Source organism: Paramisgurnus dabryanus, chromosome 8, assembly GCF_030506205.2.
Source record: "Paramisgurnus dabryanus chromosome 8, PD_genome_1.1, whole genome shotgun sequence".
Taxonomy (NCBI): domain Eukaryota; kingdom Metazoa; phylum Chordata; class Actinopteri; order Cypriniformes; family Cobitidae; genus Paramisgurnus; species Paramisgurnus dabryanus.
Genome location: NC_133344.1, coordinates 40,087,076 through 40,108,470, shown reverse-complemented (window position 1 = coordinate 40,108,470; position 21,395 = coordinate 40,087,076). Strand labels below are relative to the sequence as shown.

General features: G+C 36.1%; 1 protein-coding gene across 10 annotated transcripts in view; it reads left to right on the top strand.

The window, feature by feature from the left end:
• The window catches only part of dock10 (dedicator of cytokinesis 10), a 117,988-nt gene that overhangs the window by 83,875 nt on the left and 12,718 nt on the right, over positions 1–21,395 (top strand). For 4 of the 10 annotated variants that reach the window (XM_065281805.2, XM_065281804.2, XM_065281802.2 and 1 more), the window contains exons 35-51: positions 131–252; positions 656–733; positions 834–948; positions 1,826–1,892; positions 2,742–2,789; positions 3,914–4,015; positions 4,450–4,559; positions 4,706–4,821; positions 10,308–10,445; positions 10,832–11,014; positions 13,852–13,962; positions 14,353–14,568; positions 14,696–14,753; positions 15,002–15,103; positions 17,097–17,203; positions 17,287–17,409; positions 17,501–17,614. In XM_065281805.2, coding sequence (XP_065137877.1) covers positions 131–252; positions 656–733; positions 834–948; positions 1,826–1,892; positions 2,742–2,789; positions 3,914–4,015; positions 4,450–4,559; positions 4,706–4,821; positions 10,308–10,445; positions 10,832–11,014; positions 13,852–13,962; positions 14,353–14,568; positions 14,696–14,753; positions 15,002–15,103; positions 17,097–17,203; positions 17,287–17,409; positions 17,501–17,614 — 1,910 coding nt within the window. The remainder of the gene's footprint in view (positions 1–130; positions 253–655; positions 734–833; positions 949–1,825; positions 1,893–2,741; positions 2,790–3,913; positions 4,016–4,449; positions 4,560–4,705; positions 4,822–10,307; positions 10,446–10,831; positions 11,015–13,851; positions 13,963–14,352; positions 14,569–14,695; positions 14,754–15,001; positions 15,104–17,096; positions 17,204–17,286; positions 17,410–17,500; positions 17,615–21,395) is intronic. The other 6 variants (XM_065281812.2, XM_065281806.2, XM_065281811.1 and 3 more) reach the window with 4 other exon arrangements.

Here is a 21,395-nt window from a genome sequence, read left to right as displayed (position 1 = left end):
CGTATTTATTTTACATTACTTGCTTTGTGTTTCACTGAAAATGAACAGCATACAGGATTGTTGGTGGGTAGGTGGACCAGAAGATAAAATATACCATTAAACTCTCACATAATCCCTCTTTCCTTCCCAGCCTTTTCCTCACTGGCCATATCAACAGCAAACAATGCAGACTCCAGAGGTTCGCTCATTAGCAACGACTCAAACCCTAGCAACGGTGACCGGAACGGCGAGAAGACGGACGCATGTGAAAAGGTGATGGACTGAACATTTTGCTACCTGTGGTTATGGTCAGAAAAACATATTACCATACTAGTCTCACTATTGCTCCAGGATACTGTGCATCTTCTGTATACGTAAAATATCCAGATGACTTTTACAGTTGGCAAAATATAAACAGAGCTTAGTGCTTGCTATGTTTGCTAAGTTTGGTATGGAAGTAGTAGGGCTGGGCGATACTGACCAAAATTCATATCTCTGTAATTTATTGTTTCATCGTTAATCCCGCTCGATATATTACCAAAACTCTATATACAGCCCAGCCCTAGTAAGTAGTACAGTATATGTGGTATTTAAAACGAATAATCATTTAATATATAGTCACTGAATTACACTAATGCATTGTGATGCATTTATGTCGCCCCTAAAAAGTCATTAGGTGTGTAGTCTTGATGTTGACCGTTCTGACAATTCAATCCCAAATTTACAGAACAAAAGATTGCCAGTTTTGTTTCAAGTATGTTTTTATTATTTGATTGTTTATACAGTTATCATACAGCATTAAATGTGGTTGGTTTTTCTATAAAAAAAAGATTGATTGGGATTACTGTGTTTAGTTTGCCAGGCCTCAGTCCCTCATTGGTTTCGCTCCTCGCTTTGACAAACTGGACCATGCAGAGACCAGAAGTCTGCTCATGTGTTTTCTGCACATCATGAAGACAATTTCAGAGGGTGAGACTCCACAAACGGCTATATTTCGTTCCCACGGAGCAAACGTACTGACAAAATGTATATATTGGTTGTCATTGCGATTTTTATACAACAAATAGGCTTTAGGATGCCGTTCGCCTTACATAAGCTGTGTCCCAATTTGAAGGCTGCTTACACACCTGTGTCTGCGACGCTTTATGACGTCCCGACACCAAATATCCTTAAAGGAACACACGTAATTGTCCATTACCACTGTCGTAAATAATTTAGCCTACTGCAGCAAAGCTGGCTCTGATTGGATTGTAGGTCTGCCGTAAAGCAAGTTTTTGTAGTTTTCACTCTGACTGCAGGACCGCGACCCGACGGTTGGAAACTTCTTTAGTGCGGTTTTGCGAACTGAAACTTTTTTGGAACTTTATTTTAAGGCAAAAAACCTCTTTGGTGTTGCTTTAAAGGACTATCACGACAAAATGCAAAAGATAAATACTGGCAAACGAAAGCAGAAGCATTCACAGTAGACAAGTTTACAGTCACTAGTTCAGCCTTTCTTAAAGACATCATGCGCTGCAAGAGATTACTGATCGTTCAGCACCATTGGTCGGACATGTTTCTTGTCTATGATATCTCAAGATTCCAAAATCGCATTGTCTGACACAGTGACTGATGTAACGCCAAATCTTAACCGTTTAGCCATTTACTTTGGATAAAAGCATCTGAAAATATACATTTAATTGTCTGATAAAAATATATGGTAACAAGGCTAAATTTAATATAAACCTTGTGCATATAGGTTATTCGTAACACTCATGTGCTATTGCTGACACTGTGTGTTTTATATTCTCAATTATCATCAAAGCATCACTAACATTTTGAGGATGGTTTGGTGTTTGTGTTGCAGAGGTGATGGTTTCATACTGGCAACGAGCGATTCATCAGGAAATCAATGATTTCTTTAACATTCTGGAGTAAGTGTCTGTTTTCATGACAATTCATAGATAAGAGAAGGGGAATAGAGCAGACAACTGCAAATAAGATTGGAAAAAAATGAAGAAATATTTATAGAAATATAGAAATATTTATATATAAATATTTAGAATTTTTTTTAAATATTTCTACTGAAAACAAGACAAAAATACTAAGTAAGAAAGTCATTTTTTGCAGTGTACTATCAAAATTTTACAAAAAAATTTTTTAAAGGGGACATTCACAAGACTTTTTTAAAATGTCAAATAAATCTTTGGTGTCCCCAGAGTACATATGTAACGTTACTTAGTATTTTTTTTGTCTTGTTTTCAGTAGAAATATCAAAAAATTCTTAAATCAAGATGCTTTTTATTGATGAACAAAGTGACCTGAGAAAATAAGTCTAGTTTTAAGGCAAATAATATACAATTTAAGTGAATTTAAACTTAAAACGAGCAAAAATATTTGCCAATGGGTTGAGAAAAAAAATCTAAAAATAAGATTTCTTTTTTCTTAAACACTTAATTTAAGCAAAATTTTCTCACCCCATTGATAGATAATTTTGCTTGTTTTAAGCACAAATTCACTTAAATTGTATATTTTATGTCTAAAACATTAGACTTATTTTCTTAGGTCATTTTGCTCATCAAGAAAATACATCTTAATTTTAGAATTTGTAAATATTTCTACTGAAAACAGGCCAAAAATACTAAGTAAAAAAGTCATTTTTTGTATTGTATAAGGCTATAGGTGCTCCAAAAAATATTAGAGTGACCAGACAGTCTATAATGAGTTTATATAACTTATCCTATCATTGGTTTTTAGCATTTTTCTCTTTTTCCTGTAAACAGACTATGTCTCCAACACTTCAGATTTCTTGGAAAGCGTCACATTGCCAGGTAAAACCATTTGTAAGATTGTTCAGAACCTCAAAGAGATGTGTGTTTGCTGTGTGTGTTTGAAAGTACATCTAGTCGATCAATGTTGTGCGTGTTGTCTTTTATACTCTATATGTGTTTCCCATAAGAGGGAGTGAAATCCTCTGCTCTTAAATACACAGTTTTAAAAGAAACTTATCACAGAGAATGAAATGTATTTGTATTATTCAGTGATAAGTCAAAATAAAGACCTGGCGCCAATTGCATAAACATAGCTGGTAAGTTAAGATCTAGTCTGACCAACTAGCAATTAGTTAGTGCTAATCTTACTTTTCGGATTGAAATGAGATCAGTCTACATTTTAATGTCACAGAATTCAATCCGTTATGATCAATTTTGAAGAAAAAAAATTATGACTTACTTGTAAGACTAGTCTAAAAAGTTTATGCAACCAGCCACTAGTCTTTATTATTTTTACTGTACTATTTTATACTGTACTCATTGGTTTGTCTGTCTTTTATTATTATTTAAGTTGCATATTATACAATCGTAACATTTTTGTCTTTATTAACATAAATTGTCAAGCCTCAATATCATTCAACTAACAAACGACAATTAAATTATTAAAAATGTTAACATATTTTTTGGAATTATACTAATGTGAAAAAAAAGTTAACCTAAACGATGAACTATATTTTAAGTTCGAAGGAACTCAGCGCTGCGTCATCAAATGACATTATGGGGAACAAAATGCCCTGTACTGTATTATAGCACATAAAATTTGTCCTGTTATATTCTTACATCGTATTCTCATTGTACTTGTTGTTTGTATATTTGCAGTCTCATTTTCATTTCATGTTTAGTAAAGCATCATCTCGGTCACTGTCTTCCCGATTGTTAAACATACATTCACACTATAGGACCTTTATAGAGTCATTCAATGATCTCTGACACAGCCAATATTGCGTGAGACAGTTAACATTTGACTTATAATCATACAATACAACGATACTTTTCCTGTTCCTAAACTGTGATTTGGGTAGTCTTTATTTTCCTGATGGCTTTTCTGTCTGATGTGTGAGAAAAATCAGTTCAGTATGAAGGATGGCATTAACCCTTCTCTGATTGGCTCGTTGTGTGCACAGGAAGTTAGCAGCCGCTCTAAAGCTGGCTCAGGCCACGCAGAACAATGGCACCCTGAAGGGGTCTAACATGTCCTCCCAGACTTCAGGGCTCCTACCTCAATGGTAAACACTTCACAGGTCTTGCTAGAGCTCCAAAAATGATTAGCATGCTGTGTGCAGTACTCTTTTTATACAATATTAAATATTAAAAGACTAAATCTGATTCTAACTCTCTAAACACACTTACATGCACTAAGCATTTGTCCTTTTATGTCTTTCATAGTTGTCATGTATATGTAGTCTTCTGTTACATTCATAGTGTGAAAACCATTTACTGCATGTCTGTATACAACACATTCATCTCCTTTCTAGTTTGCTACAAAGAAAATAAATGGCTTTTTATTACTTCAAAATTGACTATGTCGACATACAAATGTACACAGTTTACTGAAAGTCAAAGGTTAAGGCTCTTAAACATTTCTTGACAGTCTCACAAACTGAGACTGTTAAAACAAAAAAGGGGAAAATGCAATAATCTAATCCGTTATTGTCCCCAGGATGATGTCCACTCAGGATGGGCACAGACACGCCCGCTCTCAGACCATGCCCATCATCAGGACTAAGAATGCCCTCACTAACCCTAAACTGCTGCATATGATGGAAGCAGGTAAAGATCTTTGACATGAGTATTAAAGATATCAAGGGTATATTTTGACAGAATGCTCTTTGCATTATAGTTAATCACAAAACATCAACATTTTCTATGTTTTTTACAAATTCTTTCATTTAACTGTGTGTCTGTGTACATCCTAGATGGAAATATTCCTGAGGGAGATAACTTCAGCCCTACCGACATTGAGGCTAGCCTCTCTACTGAAGTAGCCCTAACCGTTCTGGATGTACTGGGCCTGTTTGTTCACCATCACAAGGTCAGAATCAGATAATCCTATAAAATCCAATATACTACAGGTCCGTTGAAAGCTTGAATCTGATTGGCTGATGAACGTTCTGAGGTGTGCAATTATTTTCTGGGAAATGCACGGTGAACGTAGTTCCAGGGAGCTCTCTTGACCACATTACAGTTCAATATCACTTCGCAAGTAAAAGAGCCGTTGGATGAGAAGCAGAAGAAAAAGTCCTACTCATAATAGCAATTTAAGTACAAAAACCAAACGAATCCCTTTAAATATATCATGTGATCAATGTCTTGAGGAGTGGTAACCATAGTTTAAGCAGAATAACTCCGCTTCGCGTCGTGGCCGCATTACCACCTTGGGTGTGCATTATTTTTCTAATAATTCAACGGCCCGTCGTCAATTATTCTTTACATATTGCTGCTGTTTATTGAAAGAAAAGCATGAAATGGCTTTTAGGATTGATTTATATTGCCGATCATGATGCCCAATCCCGATTTGTTGATTATATCCAATTTTTCAAATATTCCCAATTCCGATTTGTTGACTATATCCAATTTTTCAGATATGCCCAAATTCCAATTTGTTGACTTTCTCCAATTTTCAGATATGCCCATTTCCGATTTGTTGACTATATCCAATTTTCAGATATGCCCAATTCCGATTTGTTGACTATATCCCATTTTTCAGATATGCCCACTTCCGATTTGTTGACTATCCAATTTTTCAAATATTCCCAATTCCAATTTGTTGACTATATCCAATTTTCAGATATGCCCAAATTCCAATTTGTTGACTATATCCAATTTTCAGATATGCCCAATTCCGATTTGTTGACTATATCCCATTTTTCAGATATGCCCACTTCCGATTTGTTGACTATATCCAATTTTTCAAATATTCCCAATTCCAATTTGTTGACTATATCCAATTTTCAGATATGCCCAATTCCGATTTTTTGACTATATCCCATTTTTCAGATATGCCCACTTCCAATTTGTTGACTATATCCAATTTTTCAAATATTCCCAATTCCAATTTGTTGACTATATGCAATTTTCAGATATGCCCAAATTCCAATTTGTTGACAATATCCAATTTTCAGATATGCCCAATTCCGATTTGTTGACTATATCCAATTTTTCAAATATTCCCAATTCCGATTTGTTGACTATATCCAATTTTCAGATATGCCCAATTCCGATTTGTTGACTATATCCAATTTTTCAAATATTCCCAATTCCGATTTGTTGACTATTTTTCCCATTTTTCAGATATGCCCAATTCCGATTTGTTGACTATATTCAATTTTTCAAATATTCCCAATTCCGATTTGTTGACTATTTTTCCCATTTTTCAGATATGCCCAATTCCGATTTGTTGACTATATCCAATTTTTCAGAAATGCCCAATTCCGATTTGTTGACTATATCCAATTTTTCAAATATTCCCAATTCCGATTTGATGACTATATCTAATTTTTCAGATATGCCCACTTCCGATTTGTTGACTATATCCATTTTTTCAGATATTCCCAATTCTGATTTGTTGACTATATCCAATTTTTCAAATATTCCCAATTTCAATTTGTTTACTATATCCAATTTTTCAAATATTCCCAATTTCGATTTGTTGACTATATCCCATTTTTCAGATATGCCCACTTCCGATTTGTTGACTATATCCATTTTTTCAGATATTCCCAATTCCAATTTGTTGACTATATGCAATTTTCAGATATGCCCAAATTCCAATTTGTTGACAATATCCAATTTTCAGATATGCCCAATTCCGATTTGTTGACTATATCCAATTTTTCAAATATTCCCAATTCCAATTTGTTGACTATATCCAATTTTTCAAATATTCCCAATTCCAATTTGTTGACTATATGCAATTTTCAGATATGCCCAAATTCCAATTTGTTGACAATATCCAATTTTCAGATATGCCCAATTCCGATTAATCCGTGTATCGTTCGTTCAATCGATTTTTCAAATTAAAAACAAAAATGATAAAACGAATAACGACTTGTTTTTCGATTTTTTGATTGTGCATTCAGATCAAAATACAAAATATGAATAACGGGATTAGGACAAATTTTAATTTTGATTTTTAATTTTATACCTTAGCAGACATATGCCAATGAAATCATTTTAAACAGATCAAGTAGGCCTACTATTGCGGTAACAGATTACAGCCATTTTAATAAGGTTGTGCATATGACAGAGCAATCATGCTCTCCTGTAAGACTTATTCTATACAAAAAGTATAAAAGTTTAGCCTAATGATCTTCTCCCAATGTGCACGTAATATTGTTAATAATATTGTTTAATATTGTTCAGTGACTAATTGCACGTTTTAATAATTTATGCCATGTGAAATCATCTTTTCCATATTTAGTTAGTACTCATTGTGCATTGCCTTTTGAAGTTTATATTATTACTTTTTATTGGTATCATTGCTATATTAATATCTAATAAACAATTTTAAACAGAACAAGTACTATTTTGGTAACAGTCCGAGTTTTTAATGTTATTTCTTTTTTATTATTATTTATTCAGGACACACACATACACACCTAAGGTTTAAAATAGAGGTCTGCGCGACATTGTTTTTTTTCGTCCCGCACCCACTTAAAATTAACTCACCGCTTAAATGCTTTTTTCCAACCTTTTTTTTTCCCTACGACGTCTGTCATTAGTTTTTAGCAAAATATGAATAAAGGGAAAACGTAGGTTTGTGTCTAGTGCTGTGTAAAAAAAGAACTTTTAACTGAACTAACTATTTAACCGACATTTAGCCTATAAACAATGTTCCTATAAAGACACGTTTTAGCGTATCGCATTAAAAAACCGACAACGATGACTGAATGCGCTCTCTTTTAAGGTGCACTAGTGGCATCATCGGGATGCAAAGACATTGCCAGGTTTACAGGGCATATTTAAAAAAAAACATTCAGTAAATGCAAAATGTAACAGAGAAACATAGCCTACATTAAATAGGGCAAAGCATATCACTCAAAATTTTAAGCAACGAAAACCATATTAGCCTATTTTCTGCCAAACTATTTCAAACATTCTTGCAGGTGTACATGTGATCAGAAGTGCGGATACGCCAACGCTGTCAAAAGATGTCGGGCTGCATTTCCCAAAAGCATCGTAACTTAAGAAGCACTTAAAAATCGTTGTCTACAGCTCTACTTTGATGATGTTGTGCCTTTCATCTATTATTTTAAATGTAGAAGGCAATACTTAAGGAGACTAAAGACATTGTATTGTTAAGCTCTTATAATTCATTCTTTGATTGTGAAGTTAATAATGACCAAAGGTTGTGCTTAATATAATGTGTACAGTATTCATAGAACAGTGTGTACATCCGTTCTGGTAAAATAAATGTAAAATAAACATTACATAGAAAGGAATAAGATATTAATATAGCAATGATAGCAAAGATAAGTAATATTATAAACTTAAAAAGGCAATTCACAATGGAATGAGTGCTAACTAAATATGGAAAAGATGATTTCACATGGCATAAATTATGTAAACGTGCAATTCATAATTGAACAATATTAAACAATATTATTAACAATATTATTACTTGCACATTGGGTGAAGATCATTAGGCTAAACTTTTAACAAGCGCGTGCTACAATTAAGAGTCATTCTATAGGCTAAAGGCGACATTTCAGGTCTTGACAAACAGATAGCCAGCCACTGTGTGTGATCTAATTTAAGTGCATTTTTGTGAAATGCACGTGAAAGAATAACTAACGTTCATTACGTAGCTCGTAGAAATTGCTCTTAAGTGCTAAGTTCAATTTTATCGGGAAACCCAGCCCAGACCGCCCGTTCCGTCACGGAAGACCAGAGTTCCGACCTCTGCCGTATTTATACACTTAAATTTAATCCCGCACCACAAGAATCCTTATAGGCATTTTACACGATATGCTGCAAACAGTGAAATCGCAATGCAACCACATCTTTTTTCATGTAGTGGAAGAGTTTTGTGCAGCATTTATTTTTTAAGGCAATAGCCTACATATTTTTTATCACCGTGCCATATCCGAATAAATAATAATAGCAGACAAAAGTTTAAAAGTCGGCCTTAATAAGCGAATAAGACTTACAAGAGAGCATGATTGCTCTGTTATATGCACAACCTTATTAAAATGGCTGTAATCTGTTACCACAATAGTAGGCTACTTGATCTGTTTAAAATGATTTCATTGGCATATGTCTGCTAAGGTATAAAATTAAAAATCAAAATTAAAATGTGTCTTAATCCCGTTATTCATATTTTGTATTTTGATCTGATTGCACAATCAAAAAATCGAAAAACAGGTCGTTATTTGTTTTATCATTTTTGTTTTTAATTTGAAAAATCGATTGAACGAACGATACACGGATTCCGATTTGTTGACTATATCCAATTTTTCAAATATTCCCAATTCCGATTTGTTGACTATATCCAATTTTCAGATATGCCCAATTCCGATTTGTTGACTATATCCAATTTTTCAAATATTCCCAATTCCGATTTGTTGACTATTTTTCCCATTTTTCAGATATGCCCAATTCCGATTTGTTGACTATATTCAATTTTTCAAATATTCCCAATTCCGATTTGTTGACTATTTTTCCCATTTTTCAGATATGCCCAATTCCGATTTGTTGACTATATCCAATTTTTCAGAAATGCCCAATTCCGATTTGTTGACTATATCCAATTTTTCAAATATTCCCAATTCCGATTTGATGACTATATCTAATTTTTCAGATATGCCCACTTCCGATTTGTTGACTATATCCATTTTTTCAGATATTCCCAATTCTGATTTGTTGACTATATCCAATTTTTCAAATATTCCCAATTTCAATTTGTTTACTATATCCAATTTTTCAAATATTCCCAATTTCGATTTGTTGACTATATCCCATTTTTCAGATATGCCCACTTCCGATTTGTTGACTATATCCATTTTTTCAGATATTCCCAATTTCGATTTGTTGACTATATCCAATTTTCAGATATGCCCAATTCTGATTTGTTAACTACATCCGACGACCCACTTACATCATCTTTTAAAAGCGACTCGTATCCGATATCAGCATTTACACTAAACACTTGGCGAAACAATTGAAGGTAGGCATACTGACCCAGGAACACCTTAAACCACAGAGGAAAACATTGTAAACGTTGAGATAAGTAATGAACACAGACAAATTGATTAAACAAGATTATAGAGTAAAACTTCCACACTAAGTGAAGCCATCATCCTCCATTGCACATCTAAGAAGAGTCATGTTATTGCGGGAGGCGTCTACCTGAGTTGATGTCATTTTTAATGACGCATGACACGTCTTAAGATGAGAATATCTAATCTGTCCGCTTACATTGCAGGCGCGAATGCATGTATTTGATTCATATCCGATTTATTTCCACATACGAATGAATTAAACATTTTGTTTAAACTACTCCTTTTTTGTTTTTTACAGAAACAGTTGCAACACAACGAAGGTCAAAACTCTTTGATGAAGAAAGTGTTTGACACGTACATGCTGTTCTTCCAGATCAACCAATCCACCACAACCCTAAGACATGTCTTTACTGCTCTCCGCCTCTTTATTCAAAAGGTTTAATACTTGATATGTTTTCATTTATACACACTTAAAGTAAGTCATTTTTAGGGACAAAATTAATCAAAAAACATGAGCAATTATTTCTCTTCAGCATTATCGAAACACTCCCTCAAAACAATGCTGGATTGTTCGGACAAATACATCCATTGGTTTAAATTAACTTATTAAATCATTTAGGTTGAAACAAATCAGCATACAGTAAGTTCATTTAAACCAGTTTGGGGTTTTCCATATTTTACCCAACAATGGCTTGAAACAACCCAGCATTTTACTTAGTTACTTTTTTTAGGAAAAAAATGATAAAATAAATATATCTTCAGTTATCACATTCTGCTGACAATCCAGATTGAGTCATTTGTATCTCTGCCTCTGTCTTTCAGTTCCCATCAGCATTTTTCCAGGGTAACGCTGATCTGTGTGGCAGTTTGTGTTATGAGATCTTGAAGTGTTGTAACCATCGGTCCAGCTCCACACAGATGGAGGCGGCTGCACTGCTTTACTTCCTCATGAGAACAAACTTTGAGTTTACAAACGGAAAGTCTATCGTCCGCTCACACCTGCAGGTTAGTATTCTGCGTCTTTATTATTAGTGTGTGCATGTATATACAGTACATACATATTAAAAGCTCATATCAAATTAAAAGTTACATATTCAATTATGCTTATATACAATAATGCACTGTAAAAACGATATCAGATCAACATATTGTCATTTTTTACAAGGAACGAACCCAGATGCAGACGTAGATTAACAAAAACAGGTTTATTATGGTTAAACAGGGACACAAAACAAAAGACCCACAAGGGGGGAAACAAGACAATAATATCCTACTGGAAAATCCAGCATAAACTGGTCCTCCAAGCCTGGCAAATCTGGTTTAAGCTGGTCTTCCAGCCTGACCATCAAGACCAGCTTAACCAAAACACAGCTAGACCAGCTTGCCTCAGTACACCAGCAATACTAGCTAAAACAAAGCTGTGAGACTAGCTAAAACCAGCTCACCAGCTTATTATGGTCTTAGCTGGATTTTTCAGTAGGGTAATGATATGACTACACTAAACTAAGACAAGACTATTTAACATTAAACTTGACTTAAAACACTTGACTAAGACTCTACAAAAACAACAAACGCCTCACGATACTTGAAAAGGAAACGCATGATAACAAACCAGCAGAGGACAACAAAGACAAGGGCATTAAATAAGGGTGAAAATCAAGTGGGCAACAGGTGATAATGATGAAACAATAATGAAGTGATTAACACGGTAACAAGGGGGCGGGGTCAGGAGACGAAATAGGGAAACACACAGCACAAAAGCCATGTGCTACCAACACAAAACATGTTGGACTTTCATGATCCTGACTCAAGACTAAAAAGCATGAACAAGAAAGACAGGATCATGACACATACAGGGGTGCGTTTCCTGAACAATGACGCAACTCGCTGCTGAACCAATATAGTACGATGCATAGTTTGAGAAACTAACTACCCTGTCAAGACAGGGTACTATAAAAAATATAGTAACTATGTCGCACATTCGTCGTTTGAACCATGTTGGTTTAACAACATAGTTGATGTCGTCACAGGGGTGGTGGAGTACTAATGAATCTGTGCAAATTGATTTAATGTCAGATTACTGCTGTAAATAACATATATTGCATCAGAAGACTGATTTTGTTACCGTGATTTTGTTATCTGTTGTTTATTTTCAAGATATTAAATTTGTACGCAAGTTCCCTCTTACGTCACTCCTCCCAGGGATTCCCCAGGGTCTTAAAGCTCGTAGGACTGCACACATGCACAGTTTTCAAATGCAGCGCTTTAATTCTGTTTACAAACTTAAAGACGTAAAATAAAATTTGTATATATTTAGAATGATGGATATAGATTGTACTACATGTTTTTGGCTTATTTTGTTCAAAAGCATGATCAACGTAAGTCTACATACATTATAATAACAAGGAATTATGCTTCTAATGACAGGTGAAGAGCTGTCCTTCAAACCACACAAGTTTGCGATGCAGCTTGCGAATGTTCGTTTGAACTATGGTTTCGGGAAACACCAGATTCTCGGCATTCGTCAGTAACGACTTAGCTTAGTAGTTGGCTAACGATGCTTTTGGGAAATACACCACAGTATAGTTTTATGTTACTTTAACTTAACAAATTAAGTTAAACAATTTCAACTTATCAAACTTTAATTGACTTGCATAATTAAGTTGTTTAATCATCATGCTGCATTTTTTTACAGTGTGGTACTAAAAAAGCAATATATTGTCTTTTTAAATTCTCTTTTTATAATTATAAAGTGGTATTATTGTACAGCAATATTGTATTTGTTTATATTAAATGCATGAATTAAAAATGAACCATATAGGTTATCAGCATTTGTTAATTAGTAATGGTAACAGTTACAAATTCTCATTTAAAAAATGTATTGGTAAATGCAGAAATTAACACAAACTAAGATTAATAAATGCTGTAGAAGTATTGCTAACTAATATATGAACTAATGTTAACAAATACAACCGAATGTTAACAAATACAATTGTACAGTGTTACTTATAAAATGGGATGTCAAAAATAACGCAAGTTTTAACGACACTAATTTCACTAACATGTACATTTTCTGAGAGGTGTACTGTCCTTAATGCTTAACTAATACAAACGATGTGTGTCCATCCATTTGCGTGCCTAAGGTTTTGGTTTTAAAACATGCTGGAATTAGAAAATAAAGTGCAGGACTTGTTAAAATAGTTATTAAGAGAGATAAAGTTCGGGACCTGGTATATGTTAAAAGAGTTATTAAAAGTGACGAGACTTGAAAACGATCTAACCCTAATGTCAATCAAACGATAAAATAAAAAAAGTTGAACATATATTGATATTGGTTTTGACTTTGTGTGAGCCAAATCTATTAGTTTTACCGGTGATTTTAAGGTATTGATGCTGTGATATTGTTCATGATAAAATTATATTTGCTGACTCTTTCAGTAGGCTAATAATAAACATACATTTGCATAAAGCATCCACATTTGTCCACGCCCATGTTGATTAGAGTATTAAAAACTTGATAAGTGTTTAATTAAGGTAAATATAGGACAGATAAAAATTTGCGATTAAGTTAACTCATAACAATCATGCGATTAATCTAGATTAAATATTGTAATTGATTGAAAGCCCTAGTATTAACTTATGTTAACAAATGCAATTGTGAAGTGTTACTAATAAAATTATTATAAATATAATCTTTGTGTCTCTATTAATCTTATGATTTTATCTGCAACAATGTGTTGTTTTGACGTGTTTTTAAAAAGTAAAACTAAAAGTGTTCTTATATGTATCAGATTAATCAGGCTTGTTTTAGGATTGGTTTTGATTTATTTCCTTTTATGCAGGTCATTAAAGCAGTTAGTCAGCTGATCGCAGATGTAGGCATTGGTGGGTCAAGATTTCAGCAGTCTCTGGCCATCATCAACAACTTTGCCAATGGGGATGCACCACTTAAAGTAAGAGTTTACAACACAAACTTGCATTTTTTTTAATAGAGCATGACAATGAGACATAAAACGAAAACATAACACAAAAAAATACATTAACAGTTCAGTACAAATAAATTGGAGATTAACATAAGTACAAAAATATGCATTGTTTCTGTGCCAACATGGACCGTGCAGTTGTTGCATTTTAATTCCCTACATTATTGTTTGTCAATTAAGCTTAAATATTGACTTGCATATCTGAACCCTGGATCATGTAAACCTCATTTTTTGAGTTTTATAAATATCTGATATTTGATAAATGATGAAAGTGCATGCAGATCAGCTGGTCAGTGGTGTCATATGTTGTCACATGCTGTAATGTATTAGATCTGTACAATATGCATGGCTTTATTCCAGAACACAGCATTCCCAGCCGAGGTGAAGGACCTGACGAAGAGGATTCGCACTGTGCTTATGGCCACATCTCAAATGAAAGAACATGAAAAAGACCCGGAAATGTTGGTGGACCTGCAGTACAGCCTCGCCAACTCTTACGCCAGCACACCTGAACTCAGACGCACCTGGCTGGAGAGCATGGCCAAGATTCACGTTAGGAACGGAGACTTGTCTGAGGTCAGTTTATGAAACAAAAACTTGGTAAAGCTTGGGACAATTTTTTCTGAAAGTTATAAGAATATTTATTATTGATTATAAATGTAAAAATTTATTAAAAATGATCTGTTTCTATTGTCTATTTCAGGCAGCCATGTGCTATATCCACATCTCAGCCCTTATAGCAGAGTCCCTAAAGAGAAGAGGTGAGCGCCCTTAATTAATATTTAAGTGTCTGCTAATGTCAATAATTGATAGCATGAAAAATCTTCCTATTGTGCTTTCCCTGGAGTACCGTCTATCCAGAAATGCTATCCAGTGGTGTGGTTTATGTGAAAATGCCCCTAGCATGTGCATGCAGGCATGTCCTTACTTTTTTATGCATGGCTGGAGTGCTTTCATGTAAATTTGAAGGTAAACCTGCGTTAAACCTCATGCCACTCTACAACCACAGGTTACTGGAAGCCTGAGAAGAGTCGGATCTCCAGCACGAACAATGAGGAAAGCTGTGTCATTAACTGTAACCCTTTACTAACCCTACCCCAGGATGGAGAAAGTGAGTTCCTCTCCGCCTTGCCTCACCTGCTGGACCTAGTGTCTCTTAAGGGGGTCGCACACTGGACGAGAAGTGCCGCGTCACGCCGTGAATCTAAAAACGGAACACATTATTTTATATTTATGTATACACATCGGCGGCGCCTGGACGCTGCCACAAAGCACTACTCACATTAAATAACATCATATTTGTCCCAAAACGTTAAGGTTAACATAGGCTGGTTATGTATATTTTGCATTTTGAAGTATCTGACTAAGCTCGCGATATTTAATGTGCACTTCTGGTGTGTGATACCTGCGAGTTGTCCTACATGCGACGCAGCGCGGCGCTTCTTGTCCGGTGTGTGATCCCTTTTACTGTCTGAACTAAATGTTTTAGAAATAGTATATATAATTTTAAGTAGCAAATGTAAGAGAGCATGCCAAGACACATGAAAGATTTAAAAAGAGTTAATCCATGAATTATATATTTTTTTTACTATTCCTAAAATACATGTAAAACATTGTGTGTTATTTAAACTTGTTTTTGATGCAGTATCTTTTATATATATATTTTTTTAAATCTCCATTTCAATTTTCAGTAAATAAATGCAAATAAAAACATTATTTTTGTTAGACATTTGGCAAAAAAAAAAATCGGTACTTTACAGAATGAAACATTTACAGAATTTTTTTTACTTTAACACATACCTACGAAATCTAGAAAAAAGTTACAATTATCTTAAAGTGGCCTCTTTATTTTTTTCTGCAGCTATATATTAGATGGATGGATAGAAAGACATACAGTAGCTGCGTTTCCATTACTTTTAAAATTGCGCAAAATGAAAATGCGCCTAATGGAAACAATTTTGCATAAACTTTTTATAAATATAAAAAAAAAATTCTTAAGCAATTCGAAAAATGAAAATATGAATATATTTATGTCATGGTATGGTTAAAGGACAAGAAGAGGTGTGTAAGACTTCATGTGGCGTCATAAGAAACGACAAGCGCATGACATTAACATAAAGTAAGAGTGATTCGGGATTTCACAATATTTTGATGTCATCCGCGCGTTTGTCTGCGCAGCGCCATATAAGTGTCAAACAACCCCATCACTATAGTCTTTGAAATGACTTGTCGCAAAACAACAAAATGTAGTTTTAGTCGCATAACATATCGGTTACAGAAACGGTGTTTCGTTATTTAAAGAATAACGCTAAAGTTTTGCGCAAGTAATTCTAAAAAACGCCGCTAGCGACAGAGATGGATAGATCTTTTAAAAAAAGATACATATGCTTATGAAATACTGACTATACTAATATGTATTAATTGTAAAGATGTTTTGCTACATAGAAAAATTCTGAAAAGCACTATAAATTACATTTGAATTTAAACACTTATCACTAGATTTACTTTGTGTTCATTTGGGCATCTATCTTACTTATTTATATAAACACGTACATGATGTAATTCGTCCAGTGGGCAGACCAAAAGTGACTCAAGGCTAAACCCAAATGTCACAATCTATTTTAATGAGATTTGGGCAGTGTAACTCAAATTATGTGTTTAGCCTAGTTAATTTATTAAGCTTATTTTATTATTTTGTTCGACAACTGTTAGATAGGACTCAGAAATATATATATATCAAGTGTATTGTTAAAGACAAGTAGGCATGCGTTTCATTTAACAGTATTATTTGATTGTTTTGTTCAGTTTGTGCTCTTTCAAGTTTTTAGTCACCTTGTATACCAGTAATAATGTTGTGGGCACTGTCCGTCAGTCTGAATGCGTCCAAAAGCATGTTTTTATACCTCACCCAATGTTTTAACATTGCATGAAGACACAAATGATAATGTATTATAGACATTTTGTGTATAGATCATTTAGATAAGTGATTGCATTATGAGTTAAATGATTGGGGTCAATAGAAATTTGGATGGCTGGCGAGATGGATATATGATTTTCCTCTTCTGACATATGTGTACGTCTTGCGTTTATGTGTTAAACTACAGCATTGTTCAGTATGGGCTGGGCCGCCTTTTTGAATATCTCTCCTAATGTTAAAGAAGAGGGAGCAATGAAGGAAGACGTGGGTACACAGGACACTCCTTACACTGAGGTATTTATATATTTCATAATATTTTAAGATTTAAAGTCATTCATTTTCTCTCACAGTCTGAATTTTCTCTGTCTGTTATGCAGGACACATTGGTGGAGCAGTTGGAGCGGTGTGTGGATTATCTGTGGAAGTCCGAGAGATACGAGCTCATCGCGGATATTAACAAACCTGTCATTGCTGTCTTTGAGAAGAGACGAGATTTCAAGGTGCTGAAGCGTTTTTTTTTTCTTTTTTGGTTGGAGGGTATAATACATGAAGGGTGTGTATTTACCAACTCTGTGTTTGTGTGCTGTGTAGCGTTTATCCGACCTGTACTACGACATTCATCGCTCATATCTGAAAGTGACCGAGGTTGTGAACTCTGAGAAACGCCTGTTTGGTCGATACTATCGTGTGGCTTTTTATGGACAGGTAAGATAAGCAGGCAAACCCCAATAAAAGACTTTGTAACATAAATGTAAATTATTTCATCATTGATTCAGCTTCATGTAATTACAAACCTGTATTACTTAAAGGCACACTCCACTTTTTTGAAAATATGCTCATTTTCCAGCTCCCCTACAGTTAAACATTTGATTTTTACCGTTTTGGAATCCATTCAGCTGATCTCTGGGTCTGGCACTAGCACTTTTAGCATAGCTTAGCATAATCCATTCAATCTGATTAGACCATTAGCATCTCGCTAAAAACTAACCAAAGAGTTTTGATATTTTTCCTATTTAAAACTTGACTCTTCTGTAGTTACATTGTGTACTAAGACCGACTGTAAATTAAAAGTTGTGATTTCTAGGCAGATATGGCTAAGAACTAAACTCTCATTCTGGTGTAATAATCCCTGTGGAAAAAAACTATAAAACAATTACAGAAAATTCTAATGGTTTCCATTAAAATACCGATAGGAACTATTAGCTTTTACCATTAAAACCACTACACTGTAGTGTGTTTTGGGACATATTTCATTAGAACCATATACAATTAGAACCAAATAATGGTTTTGTTGTTTTTTTTTCAGCAGGGATCAAGGACTTTGCTGATGTAACATGGCTGCAGGAGGCGCAATAATATTACGCAGCGCCTGAAAATAGTTCACTTTGGTATTGTTAATAGCAGGGGACTATTTTCGGGCACTGCCTAATATCATTGCGCCTCCTGCAGCCATGTTACGGCAACAAAGTCCTTGATTATTACGCCAGAATGCGAGTTTAGTTCTTAGCCATATCTGCCTAAAAATTCATAACTTTTCATTTTCTGTCATTCTTAGTACACAATCTAACTACAGAAGAGTCAAGTTTTAAATAGGAAAAATATCAAAACTCTTTGGTTATTTTTGAGACCAATCCAGTGCTTCCCAATCCTGGTCCTCGAGCACCCCTCCCAAAAAGTTTTATATGTCTCATCTCATCAGCTTGTTAGGGAGATGTGTTTACCATTTTGGAAGGAGGCTGATAAGTTGAATCAGGTGTTTTGTAGTGCTGTGTTCAAAATATCGATACGACGATACATCGTCATGGACGGCTGACGATGCGTGCATCAATACAGCACCTTCCGTATCGATTCGGATGCACTTTTGAAAGTAATGTGGCGAATCGCTGCTGATGCATGATCCATATGGAAAGGACGCGAGGAAAGGAAACTCGCGAGCTGCGTTCTCATATAGAATATTTAAATGAGAGACAAATATAATCCCTAGAGTAAGACACAAGAAAAAAAAACAGAAGTGAAGTACTAACTCTGAGATTTGAAGTATTTCTATGAGTTACCCCAAAAGCTAATAAATGAATGGTAAAAACACAACTGTTACAACACTGCTTATTCAATGTACAATAAACAGATAATTATAATAATAATTTTAATTAATTCTCAACAAAAATGTAATTTAAAATAGTCTTGTATTGTGATGCGCATCATATCAGGCCCTTGTATCGGGATACATATCGTTTTGGGAAATTGTTGGCGATACACAGCCCTAGTGTTTTGTATAAGGAGACATCATGAATGGATTTCAAAATGGTAAAAATCTAATGTTTAACTCTATGGGAGCTGGAAATGAGCATATTTTTAAAAAAAAGTGGAATGTCCCTTTCATTTCTGAAGAAACATAAAATGACATTTCGAAAAAAAAAAAATTTCATTGATTTTGATAGCATTAGGGGAACCCCAAACTCTTAGTTTTCTATAAAAGAGATAAGTCCAACTTAGTGATGCACCAAAATTTTAATTCTGGGTCGAAAACTGATACCGAAAATCCTGGATGCACTTGCATGCACCTTAAATAACTAAAATATATATATATATATATATATATATATATATATATATATATATTATAAACGTTTTGGTTAATATTGACTTTTAATTTCATTGATTTAATGAATCTAAGTTGGATTACATACAATAAAATAAATAAACTTTTTGAAAGTAGCAAATCAATAGTAGCACTACAAAAAATTACTTTCTTACATGTTTTTAATACAAATACAGTTCCCTTTCAGTCGGTCACTACGACGTCACGTCGTGACCGACGAATTGGGAACTCGCTTAGAGGGACCAATCTGCTTCGAATACTACTAAAACGCCAATGAACTTGGCATTGAGATATTTGCATAATGCTGGCGCCGCCCCGCCAGGTGCGTATATAAGCAGCAGGTGCAAATAGGGAAATTAGCTTTTTCTCGCTTTGAAAGCCGGCAGTATCTGCTACTGAGAAGCTACTTTACTCTGTTGGGATTCGATTGCTGAAGTTGGTTGGACTGGCAGTACCACAGCGGACGCTTCGCTTATTCCACGGCTCTGCCTCTGTTTGTTTGTTTTGAGTTTAGTGTGTGCGTTGCCCTTCCCTGTGCGCATCATCAACTGAGCATCTGAGTGAATTTCCCTAAAAGAGTGATACGAGAGAGCTTTGTGCCTTGTTAAAGGCAGTCACTCTCTCGTATATCCGGAGATCAGCGTCCTTTTCAGGATGGCTTTTCGTCCGTGCGATCTTGGGTGTGGCAAGTACATGGATCCGAAGGACGGTCACGAGCATTGTCTTTCATGCTTGGGCATCGAGCACGCTGAGGCAGCGTTTGCTGGGGGTAAGTGTTCTCACTGCGAGAACATGTCCCTTGTGGATTTGCGGAGACGGTTGTATTTCTTTCGGGAAAAACGCAACCCTCGTCATGCGAGTGCTGTGCGCCGCCACGGGGCGGCTGTGAAGCTCTCAAAAGACGACCTCCGCATCACTGTGCTGAGCCGGTCGGGGGATTCGTCCTCCTGCTCTCAGCCTCCTCATCCACAGCCGGTTGATGTGCCAATGGAGACTTCAGCATTGTGTTCTACGATGTCTCTAGAATCTGTTGTGCCGCCCTCCGAATCCACAGAAGCCGCAGCATCCGAGGGTGGGCCTCCTCCCCCTGACGTGGACCCCGACACCCTTCCTCCCTCTGGTCGGGTTGAGACGCCGGAGTTTGATCCAGAGATGGTGGCCGTGCTCGCTCGAGCGGCGGAGACCGTAGGGTTAGAGTGGGTTAACCCCCCTCAGCCCGAGCCGTCCCGCCTGGATGATTGGTTCTTTGGAGCTGCCAGGGTTTCACAACCCTCTCCGCTGGTACCTTTCTTCCCCGAGGTGCACGAGGAGCTGACTAGAACCTTTAAGTCGCCGTTTTCAACCAGATTATGGCCGTTTCAGCCCACCTCCCTCACCAGCGGAGCCGCTAAGGGTTATACGGGGATCCCCCCCGTGGAGCGTGCGGTCGCGATGCAACTGTGTCCGGCCACCGCTCCCTCCTGGAAGGACCGCCCAACCCTCCCCTCTCATGCTTGCAGACAGTCGTCCGGTTTAACGGGCGCTGCCCACCAGGCATGTGGAGAGGCGGCTTCAGCCCTGCACGCTATGGCGTTGCTGCAGGTTCACCAAGCGAAGGCCGTGAGGGATCTGCACGAGGGAGGACACGACTCGCCTGTCCTTTCGGAGCTCCGGGCTGCCACTGATCTGGCTCTTCGCGCAACGAAGGTGACAGCGCAGGCGATTGGTCGTGCCATGTCCACGATGGTGGTCCAGGAACGCCACTTATGGCTATGTCTGGCGGACATGTCGGATGCGGAGAAGAACAAGTTCTTGGACGCTCCAATGTCCCAGGCTGGTCTCTTCGGTGAGTCGGTGGAGTCTTCTGCCCAGCAGTTCTCCGCCGCCTAGAAGCAGACGGAGGCGATC